The sequence below is a fragment of the Haliotis rufescens genome, unplaced genomic scaffold (assembly GCF_023055435.1).
Source record: "Haliotis rufescens isolate VD_foot unplaced genomic scaffold, xgHalRufe1.0.p SCAF_7, whole genome shotgun sequence".
NCBI classification, from domain to species: Eukaryota; Metazoa; Mollusca; class Gastropoda; order Lepetellida; family Haliotidae; genus Haliotis; species Haliotis rufescens.
Window position 1 is genome coordinate 26,074,000 of NW_025964361.1, and position 12,506 is coordinate 26,086,505.

The 12,506-nt window shown below is 40.2% G+C and overlaps 1 protein-coding gene across 1 annotated transcript; it reads right to left on the minus strand.

Moving 5' to 3' along the window:
- Positions 1 to 559: 559 nt before the first annotated feature.
- LOC124137525 lies at positions 560 to 12,093 on the minus strand. The gene is made up of 7 exons (XM_046503856.2): positions 11,997 to 12,093; positions 11,808 to 11,853; positions 10,968 to 11,351; positions 7,655 to 8,515; positions 7,352 to 7,465; positions 6,579 to 6,695; positions 560 to 2,292 (listed from the first exon to the last, which is right to left on the minus strand). Exons 1-7 carry the CDS (start codon positions 12,006 to 12,008, stop codon positions 1,760 to 1,762), a joined length of 2,067 nt encoding a protein of 688 aa, XP_046359812.2. The 5' UTR covers positions 12,009 to 12,093; the 3' UTR covers positions 560 to 1,759.
- Positions 12,094 to 12,506: the final 413 nt, after the last annotated feature.

Consider the following 12,506-nt stretch of genomic DNA (forward strand, 5'->3'; position numbering starts at 1 on the left):
CTAAATTGAGAACTCGTGGGGACTCCGGGTTAGAATGTATGCCCAGCACCCTATTGCTTGAAGGAAGAGGAGGCTAAATTGAGAACTAGTGGGGACCCGGGTTAGAATGTATGCCCAGCACCCTATTGCTTGAAGGAAGAGGAGGCTAAATTGAGAACTCGTGGGGACTCCGGGTTAGAATTGGTCCCGAGCAACCTATACTGATTGTAAGAGGCGAATAATGGATGGAGTGGTCAGGCTCGGTGAATGGCGGATTGCATGTCAAACCCGACGGAGTGGATCGTTGCTCATAATATCAATCATTTAAGTGTTTGGTTCAACCTAGTAGTTAAAGTGTTCGCTCTTCACGACATGTTATTAATGTGAAACCCTTTTCTGATGTTCTAAGACGTGATATTGTAGGAATATTGCCTAAAAGGGCCCACTCACTACTCTACAACGTTAATCTGAGTCACAAAGATCACATGCCTGTTCGGAGTTTGTAATTTTTTTTATTTTTGTTGTTGTCTAAGTACCATATTTCCCAAATTATGACATCAGCAGCAAAACTTGGGCTACACTTGCGAAGATGATGAAAACTCAGTTTTAACAGTGCGTGAACACATCTGATCCAAGCTTTTCACAGTCTTTAAAATTCATATTTTTGTGGAACGATCACTACACAGTAACGTTTCTGAGCGATTAGGTACACGTGTTTTGTCTCCATCCAGGTGTGAGCACATGCCACCTGTCACTATACATGGAACACAGAGTGTCTTTCAGTTTCCGATTTTGACACATGGACAATGTTATCATGGGTTTAAATGAAACACATTACCTGTACCGCATTGATTTGACACATACCACATGTTTTAACGCACGACTATCATATATTTGTGGACACACAGTTAAAGTTAACGTTTCAATGCATGTCACCTGCCATTCATTTATTTAGGATTCATGACACATGCCAAAATCACCAGTCAATATTGAATAGTGAATATAAGACACAAGATACCTTCAACTTTTGACACGTGATGCCCGTCATTGATTAATTTTGGACACGTGACACCTGTCCTCTATTACTTGTAGATATATGACACATTTCATTGTTCAATTTTGGACACGTGACACCTGTCATTTATTACTTGTAGATATATGACAAATTTCATAATTCAATTTTGGACACGTGACACCTGTCATATATGACTTGTAGATACATGACACATGTTATTGTTCAATTTTGGTCATGTGACACTTGTCATATATTACTTGTAGATACATGACACATGCCATAATTCAATTTTGGACACGTGACACCTGTCATTTATTACTTGTAGATACATGATACATGCTATTGTTCAATTTTGGTCATGTGACACCTGTCATATACTACTTGTAGATATATGACACATGCCACTGTTCAATTTTGGTCATGTGACACTTGTCATTTATTACTTGTAGATACACGATACATGCCATTGTTCAATTTTGGACATGTGACGCCCGAAAGATTTTTACTTGTTGATACATAACACATTTCATTGTTCAATTTTGGACAAGTGACACCTGTCCTTTATTACTTGTAGATAAATGATACATGCCATTGTTCAATGTAAGACACCAGTCAATAGTGAATATAAGCCACAAGATACCTCATGCTGTTAGTTTTCAATTTTGGACACGTGATGCCCGTCATTGATAAATTGTAGACACATGGTATCGGTCAATTTTGAAGACATGGTCCTAGTCAGTGATCACTATTTGACACATGGTCCTATCATTGTTCATTTTTGTTCAAATGTATAACAATCGCTTCTGGTCTCACATGCAGAATGTGCTTCCGACTGACACTCGTGTCTCGTGATGCTGTTTCACGGTGACGCGTCTTGTCCTTGACAGAAGCTAGCCATCTTGAAATGACCGCCGACAAGTCCACCAGAAATATACTCCCAAAAACCAAAGTTAGAAACGCACCACCGATGTACCCAATACCTGCAGCGGACAGACGAGTGTCTTGAATACTCACAAACTTTCTTTTGGATTTCGACGTCATGATCGGGTCCACTGTAAGCTGCTTCTTAATCTCTTTTGCCTTTTCTTCCACTTCTTCAATTGTGATGTTCTTGCAAGTACACTGACACGCATTTGATTTACTGGTGACCTTCACCGTTGAGTTGACTTTTACCTTGACTGGTACGTCGCGAACCGTTGTTGCCCAGTCTTCTGTTGTGACCCGTGTGTCAGTAGTGACGTCATCATTTACAGACGCTGTAGTTTCTGCAGCTAATGTCGGGGTGACGGTTGTAACGTCTTAAAACAAATAAAAATGAAATAACTCAAGAAATATATTTACTCTTCCTGAACACATGTTTGCATCATTCTTATATGTCTTACTACATACTATTTCATGATGAATATTCAACTTTTAATTTTGTATTCCATTACATGTAGGAGGCATTCATATTTTGTGTTTTACATTTGACAAGAAATGTAAAGTTGGCAGAGGTGAGGTGAAGTGAAATGGGGGTAAAATGGGGCGTCCAAGATTATAGAACCTATATAGCGACGTGCATGCACGTGTGTGTATGTGTGTGTGTGTGTGTGTGTGTGTGTGTGTGTGGCTGCTTGTACTAGTCTGGACTGATGCCGATTTATTGTGCAAGCCCACTGAGATACCATGCCGCAGTTTAACATGAATACCTCACTCAGACACAGTATACTGACTCCGAGCCGAGCAGTCCTTGTTTTAGCCCCTTACTGCCGATCGCCAGACAGAGTAACAACAAGTACCATCTTTTAACGTCTTTTGGTATAGAGGCGGTGATAAAGTTGGCAGAAACAACATCAAGGCGAGTGCATGCATATGCATCAACCGGTGCCATTTCAGCATCAGACAAAATAATGTTGTGGTACTCCGTAATAAGTCATATCCAGGCGTGCTTGACATAACCATAACCGCGCTGTATTACATACATCGAAAGGACCTTCGAAGAAGGCGGGTACGTTTGACGAACCTCTTGTTTAAGCTGAAGTTTTCTTCCCGCCTTTTCTTTTTCCGAACACCTATACTTTTAGAAGATATCTCTCTTGAGGCCGCGATTGTACGACGTTGCACATATTTTAATGTTTAAAAACAGGTTATTCAACTGTATTGTGAAGCAAAGGTGTACATTAATAATGTGGTAATATTTGTTTTTTAATTTCCGCTGAGGCATTGCATGGAGATACGAGAAAACAGGTTATTATGATGGTCTAAAATGATCTTACAGATTGGTTGATATGATGCCTGCTATTCTTTCAAAACTTTATGACGCCTAGGTAATATGTAAAAAACCCTATCAATTATGCATGTTATAATAAATATGGAAAGATAACAGAAAAAAGGCCTTCCATATTAATAACAAATATCTTCGAAAGCAGAGTCGATTTTACGATCCCAACTATAACATGAGCAGGTGTCTATGAATCACTATCCATGTGGTGGCATCCGTCACAAACACATGCAGTGGCTAGTCAACTGTTCACCTGAAAATATCACGTCATGTCATCTCGAATCTAAAATTTTAGCACACCAGGTACACCATGTGATCTGATTTTAATTTGACATGCAATGAAATATTTAGCCATTGCGTTAGGGTAGTGAAGTTGGTGAGCTGGCATCACACATCGTGTCGTACAGTAAGTTTAGTTAATTTTTCTGAATGTCTACCACAAACAGTAAACACTACCATGATCATTCCTCATTATAATTATGTGTTAAATAAATATGAGCTGAAGTTCACCAAAAGCACATGAGTTTCACATAAATTGATCGCCAGAATAAATGAGGTAAATATTAGGCCTGATTTTGTCGAGTTGACGCGTGCGTTCATTATGGTGTCTGGAAATGGATTATGTCATCACGCATAAAGGGAAGCATCAATCTAGTAAACAAAGGTGTGTGGCATTGTATTTGAAAAGAACAAACAGACAATGGCAGGTACAGAGCAACGCGGTATCGATTTTTCGATTTCCGATTTCCTTTCAGCACCAACAACGTTTGTAGTCTTAAATAAATATTACAAATGACTGCGATCTCTACTCGGATCACATTGGGTGATGACCATTGACAAGTCTTTATTAAGTTGTCATTCGACCTATGTGTATAAACTTTATTTAAAATATTATAAAGTTGTACAATAATCCAACAATGACGAGGAGAATTACTGAGTCGAAGTGTCAGTCAGCACGACTCAAGACACAACAGGTAGATAAATCACACTACACAAGACAACAGGTAGATAAATCACACTACACAAGACAGCAGGTAGACAAATCACACTATACCAGACAACAGGTAGACAAATCGCACTACACCAGACAACAGGTAGACTAATTACACTAGACCAGACAACAGGTAGACACATCACACTACACCAGACAACAGGTAGACAAATGACACTACACCAGACAACAGGTAGACAGATGACGCTACACCAGACAACAGGTAGACACATCACACTACACCAGACAACAGGTAGACACATCACACTACACCAGACAACAGGTAGACACATCACACTACACCAGACAACAGGTAGACACATCACACTACACCAGACAACAGGTAGACACATCACACTATACCAGACAACAGGTAGACACATCACACTACGCCAGACAACAGGTAGACAAATCACACTAGACCAGACAACAGGTAGACTAATTACACTACGGAAGACAACAGGTAGACTAATTACACTAGACCAGACAACAGGTAGACACATCACACTACACCAGACAACAGGTAGACAAATCGCACTACACCAGACAACAGGTAGACTAATTACACTAGACCAGACAACAGGTAGACACATCACACTACACCAGACAACAGGTAGACAAATGACACTACACCAGACAACAGGTAGACAGATGACGCTACACCAGACAACAGGTAGACACATCACACTACACCAGACAACAGGTAGACACATCACACTACACCAGACAACAGGTAGACAAATCGCACTACACCAGACAACAGGTAGACACATCACACTACACAAGACACAACAGGTAGACAAATCACACTACACAAGACAACAGGTAGACAAATCACACTACACCAGACAACAGGTAGACACATCACACTACACCAGACAACAGGTAGACACATCACACTACACAAGACAACAGGTAGACACATCACACTACACCAGACAACAGGTAGACACATCACACTACACAAGACAACAGGTAGACACATCACACTATACCAGACAACAGGTAGACACATCACACTACGCCAGACAACAGGTAGACAAATCACACTACACCAGACAACAGGTAGACTAATTACACTACGGAAGACAACAGGTAGACTAATTACATAACACCAGACAACAGGTAGACAAATCACACTACACCAGACAACAGGTAGACACATCACACTACACCAGACAACAGGTAGACACATCACACTACACCAGACAACAGGTAGACAGATGACGCTACACCAGACAACAGGTAGACACATCACACTACACAAGACACAACAGGTAGACAAATCACACTACACAAGACAACAGGTAGACAAATCACACTAGACCAGACAACAGGTAGACACATCACACTACACCAGACAACAGGTAGACACATCACACTACACCAGACAACAGGTAGACACATCACACTACACCAGACAACAGGTAGACACATCACACTACACAAGACAACAGGTAGACACATCACACTATACCAGACAACAGGTAGACAAATCACACTACACCAGACAACAGGTAGACAAATCACACTACACAAGACAACAGGTAGACACATCACACTACACAAGACAACAGGTAGACAAATGACACTACACCAGACAACAGGTAGACAGATGACGCTACACCAGACAACAGGTAGAAACATCACACTACACCAGACAACAGGTAGACAAATCACACTACACAAGACAACAGGTAGACAAATGACACTACACCAGACAACAGGTAGACAGATGACGCTACACCAGACAACAGGTAGACACATCACACTACACCAGACAACAGGTAGACACATCATACTACACCAGACAACAGGTAGACACATCACACTACACCAGACAACAGGTAGACTAATTACACAACACATCACAACATGTATATTGGCCACCACGCGCCCGTGGTCAGGTATGTCAGGCTGGCTAAAACTATTTTTTTATGCCTAATAATACTGACATTACATTAACATGTAATTTTCCCTGGTGCATATTCCTGCTTTGATTCAATAGTGATCTTTCTACGCATCTGTTCCTGTATGTCTACATCGGTGAGCATGACTGTTCCTGTGTCCCAATATGCTGGGAACGTACATGTTAAACAATAGTTTCGGACTGACTCGGTTGTCAGTCCCTGGCACATGTAAGTCAATCTAACCCGACGTTGTCTTGGAGAGACGCTGACAGTTACCGTTTGTCCTAACTAGACCACGACAAAGACAGTTTCTTAACTGGAAGTGGCGGAGCATAGTTGATTCCATCCTCGATAATAATTATATATCCATTCTGTTATGATAGATATCCTGGAAGAAAATGTTGAGAGAAGGAATTATCTTACCCACGAAACATCTTTCTCCTGTGAAACGAGGTGGACAGATGCAGGTGTAGTTACCGACGAGGTCTTGACACGTGCCTCCATTTCCACAAGGTTCGCTCATGCAGTCGTTGACCTCGTCTAGGACAGATTATCGGGTTACTGTTATGCTTAACGGTTCTTCACAGTATTAAATTAATTAAAGCATTACACTGTACGTTTAATGCTGTTTGTATTGTTTCACGTTGAACGCCGCTGTCAGTGCCCAGCTGTTTCACGGCGGGCTGCATGAGAGTCTTCGCTGGCCAAACCAGTGGTTTATTCACGGATTCACGACAAGCATGAGGTACTAAATATTTATCCTGATCCCGAATTCCCAAGGGTGTTATGATGTTAAAATTTCTTTAGAATGGATATCATGCTGCATGCTGATACTGATCCTAAAAAATAATAGTAACGAATATTTCCAAAAAAACAATGGAGTATTAAGTGAGTGCGTGAATGTTTTTGTTTTGGCAAATCAACCATATTCCAGCCGTACCTCAACAACGATCATATATACGATATTGGGTAGCAGTGATATTTGATCCATGACACAGATCAAACAGGTATTCTTAACTAAACTGATTTAAAATTATTAATAAGAAGTGTGGTGGGTGGTGTGTAGCCTCATTTGGAATATGACAAGATTGCAAATTATTGTTGTGATCCAGAGAATCCCCAGTTATACCCAAGTGAGCACCAAATAATACCAATCTTCGATTTTCCAAATGGACATTTACACATTAGTTTCTCACCATTTTCACAAAGTAGGCCGTTGAACCCTGCCGGACAGTAACAGCGATAGGAATCCCCAGATTCGTAGCAAGCTCCACTGTTTTCACAGGGGCCAGAGTTGCAGGCATTCCTCCCTGCAAGATAAGTCCAGTACTGTATAAAACATTGAGCGTTTGTTATCCATAACACAATAGGGAGATGGACTCACATACGTCTTATAACTGAAATCACAGGCGGTTAATCTTACAAAATTTTCGATCCAAAATATGTTCATTTTTAGAACATGTCCAGGGGAAGCCCGAACCAGATAGTAAATATATTACCTGAAAAGTTTTCAAGAATAATTCCAGCCAGATATCCATAAGCTTTGAAGGTAATGAGGCCGTGTACCGTGGCTCCGAATCCTTTCCCGTTACGATGCGCTAAGGTGAGTTCCCCTTGTTCAACAGATTTGGAAGCAGTGGTCATGTCACACCCAGGGATGTCATGGAAGGAAGACTGTGGCATGAACTCCAAACCAGAGCTGTCATTTTTGGCCACAAATACTGACACATAAGGAACCAGGACATACCCAGGGGTACTGGAAGATGTGATCAGATCCAGGACGTACCTGGACGCGTATCTTTCAATCGGGGGCATGATGGCCATGAAAGGATCTCCTTCTAACGCAGATCCATCAGCAACCTGCCCCTTTGCAAATTGCACCACCATGACTGGCTTGTTGCTTGTGATACATCTGTAATCCGTCTGGGTAAAATCCAAATCCTTAAAGGTCCTTGCGGACAAGATGTGTCTGGTACCGTCTGATTCGAAGACCACAGTGTCATGCTTTTCAGCAACAATCCGATACACAACACCGCACTGGCGACCAGCGATGGGGCCCAATGCATACTTCTTCCCGAATGCATACGTGGGGATTAGCATTTCAACGAGATTGTCTGGGAACTCCACCTTCTTTGGAACTTGGGTGAGAGGATTCCCAGAGAGGACTGCAACTGGTTTATTTGCCTTGATTAGAGTCCCCGTGATGTCTCGATCACAATACACACGAACTACATCCATCATCTGCAGCCGGAACGTGAGGATCTCTCCCTGCACCAGCCTCGTACTGTTACAGCTTGCTGTGGTGCTCAGTGTTACGTTGACAACGGTGTCGTTTTCTGTTGCAGCGATTATTACATGGCCTGAAAAGTTAAAAAATATTTTTCACGTCAAGGTTTTTACTTACACTATGTAAACTCATTCTAAGGTTTCGTCATGTGGTTTTATATCTGTGATATCACTGTAAGTTCTTTTAATATTTGAAACAACAAGAGACAAAATTGATTGCCAAGTGTTCATTTCACTGTTCTGAGAAAGGCATTGTTTTTGTGCCATGAAACAGCATATTGTTCTCACTGGCAGCCTGTGATTCTCCTGTATCACTACAAATGCCCTTGGAAGGCCTAACCAGCACACACTCAGGGTGTTGCATGGTCACTTCCGTGTTCACACATTACTCAGGGTTTATATTCATGTGCAAATAGAGGAACATTTAGATTATTAAAGAATGGCATGACACATGGTAAGTGAAATGTTTAGACATGAAAACATGAGCACCCAGGAAGAAAACGACGATTAGAGGATACACAAAAATAATCAAAACCATATCAAAGGTAAAACGTTTAACTATTCATTGCTTGACATACTAACTATTACCAATGGGGCCTGCATGCTCCCATCCAGGTGTATAACACAGTAGGTTTATCTCCATTCTACCATGACCGCAACAACGCTTTGAAAACGGCGCTCTCTTGCAACGTGTAATAACACAGGTGCACAGGTCCGCAATCTTAGAACATTCCGAAAAGTGGTCACAGGTAGTTATATATGTAACAATTATTACTCAAGTTCAAGATTAAAAACACACCATAGTCGTGAGTAGGTCATAATAAGTGTTCAAAACACATAGTTTTCAAAAGAAGTTGACAAATAACACTCCAAACGTAGTCCAAAGAGAGATGTTTTAATTTATATCAAACTGTTGTACACTGTTGTACACTGTGGACTGACTGTCATTTCTCGGAATGTTGCGCATTTCTTGGAAATCGAACATGCCATCATTTCTATTGTAGGGGTGACGGGTAATAGAAAAAGGTTTTCAAATGCTAAACCAATATATTTCTACAGCAAACTTTATGAATTAACATTCTATTATACATTTAACATGTGTAAGTGTTATTTGTTAGTTAGCAATTACCCCCAGTAAACAATAATAAAATCAAAATAAATGCCTCTCCACCCCGAACTTGGATGTGGCAGAACTTGACCTACATCACGGTTACTCACACCTTACAGCCGTCAATGGCTGACAATCTTGTGTTTATATTCTCCGTAACCAGTTATACAATAAAGCAAGATGACAAGCCCGATCTATGATGTGGTTCAACATTTACAGGTAGATTATCTGGGATTTATCAAGCCTGCTGGTACATCCATATGATTACCAATGTGACTGAGTATGACTGAACAGTCGCTTTAAAGGCTTCAAACGAGCCGGATATTTTGAAACAAGGAATCTGCATGTGACCTATTAATTTCAAGATGTCACGGATCCAAAGCCAAATTGTGACAGAACTTAAGACATTTGTGTCCCAGAAATAGTGGATCGTGTATGATTTTCTTGATTGTGCGTGTTCTGAAATGAATTTCATCAAGTTTGATAAGCTGTCACTTCAGTTGGGACATTGTTTTCGAGGACTTTCGAATGGGAGTGTTTTCTGATGGACTTTCAAATCCCCTCTTGCCAAATATTAACGGTGCTGGTTGACGGAGATGACAACGAATATCGATCAGAAAAAAGGTTTGTAAACAACATGTCATGAATACATTTGTTTCAAACAATTTTTATAATGTTTTATTTTACTTTCATTGCCGGTTGTTTCAATGAGGAAATAGCTTAAACTGTTCCGATTCTGGTCACCATAGAACATTTCTCTAACAGTTTCATAAACATTTCATTTGTATGCAAAAGATATGCCTTAGTTAAATCTTTTAATGTCATCATCGAAGCAGTCAGGGTTGCGGCCTAGAACGCCCCAAACATCCGATATCAAACTACCGTATTTCCTCTATATGACGCAACGCTGTCTATTAATTTCGCGAGAGCGCTTGACTCGGCGTGTATTAGAGACCTGGCTGGCATTAGAGACCCAGCGTGTATTAGGGGACATAAAGATTCGTTTTACAGTTTATATGGGGGTGATCGATCGGCAGCCATTTTTTATGAATCGATATGTAGGCTCCCTATGTATTCATGCGCACGTTTTTGTGAAAAGGCTTAATATATTTGAAAGGGGTTTCCGTAGCAAAAAGGACACCTCTTTTTAACCAATCAGAATCAAGCATTCATCAATGTCATGGTAGAATATAAAAAATAAAACGACTATGAACGGTAATGCTAAAAAAGATGTTCACATAAGAACTTCATATTTTTCCTCCAAGGGAAAAAAGGTACACCTGTGGTTAAATAGTAAGTTCGAATAATCCGTGTTTGGAATTCGTGCCATGTGTGAAGCAAATGTGTGGTGTCCATATTAGGATGCGGCTTAAATAATGTTTATAAGCGACATCAAAAAGTCATTCAATCATGCTTACCTCCTGCACCAGCGTGACTGTAATAGGTTACGGCAATGTATTCGTCCGACAGCGTATTTACAGGTAGAGCCAGAAATCCATCCATTGCATTGTACTGATTCACGTAGCCGTACACTGACACCTTGTTTGATGCTAGGATGTGGATAGCTTTTCTCTCCACCGCCATGTTCGAAAACACTGTGGTCTGATAAGGGAAGTAAATGTGTCGAGAACTTCCAGCAGAAAGAAAATGTTCAGTGTCATTTTCCCCGTCCATCATAACGTAGACTTTGACGTCAGTCTCTGACGTGATTACCAGGAGATTGACGTTGTCGTTTGTACCGCTGTCGGGAAATGCTACGATGAAATTAGTTCCTTTCTGGTCTATTTGTACACCACAAATACCTGAAATATATGCAAAACATATTCATGCACACGCGCGATAGTGTTATGTTAGCATACTATGCAAAGAATGAACAGTATTCCAGTTATATCATGGCATGTCAGCTTGATACGGGAGGAACTCTCGAAGTGACTCATGCCTTAGACGTTTACCACTTCGGTGAAAACCATGAGCAAGGGTATGGTACATAAAAACCAAGAAATATAATTAATGTGGTAATTTGCATCAAAGTATACGAATCGTTTAGTTTTAATGACAAATTGTCACCCCAGAAGAGGGGAAATTAATAAAATTTAATATATTTTGCATCGAATATTAATGCATGCAAATTTGTTGAATGATTTACATTTAACCCATTACTGAATGACATTCACTTTTTAACAGTACCAAATGCACCAGAAGAACGAAGGGCTACTCCATGTCATCCGAACTGTGGGTACATGGAGCTGTACACCTACCTGGGATAATAGCTTGAAGAACCGACGTAGCCACAACCATTTGTACCTAAAATAGAATTCTAAAAATCAATTTACAAATTGTAAACATATGATAAATTATTGTGAAGAACTAACCATATATATTAAAACAGTTATATGAAATGCGTATCAACAGCTTGAAAATTGACACAGACAGAATTCCTAACTTACCAAACACAACATTTTGCCGTGTTGTCTAAAGCGCCGATCCGAGAAGTGTGTTTGTTGCACATTTCATCCTACTTTTGTTCATTACGTGGCCTTTTCATCAGTCAAGTGATGCTGGTGTAAATATGTACATATGCCATTTTATGATAAATATTGCAATTACCAGAAAAGCTACAGCGAAATACGCTTCCATGTGTGTGTAGTTGTCTGTCATTGTCAGGAGTTGATTACGTCCCCCGAGCACTGTGTGTTTGTTTTATTGTTGTGGAATCTATATCAAGCTGACATGCAACCGTCATGTGCTGTCATGATTAATGATGCACTGTTATTAATGAAATAATAATAGCAATATGTAGCATTATTGAATTATAACTATAAGCCACTGTACGAATTTCTGTACTGTATTTTGAAATACACCATAAAAATACACTGTTTATCTCAGTGTAGTGCTCCATATAATGTATATACATCATAGTCTTCCTATTGTTTGAATGTGGCTGCGAATGTTTATGA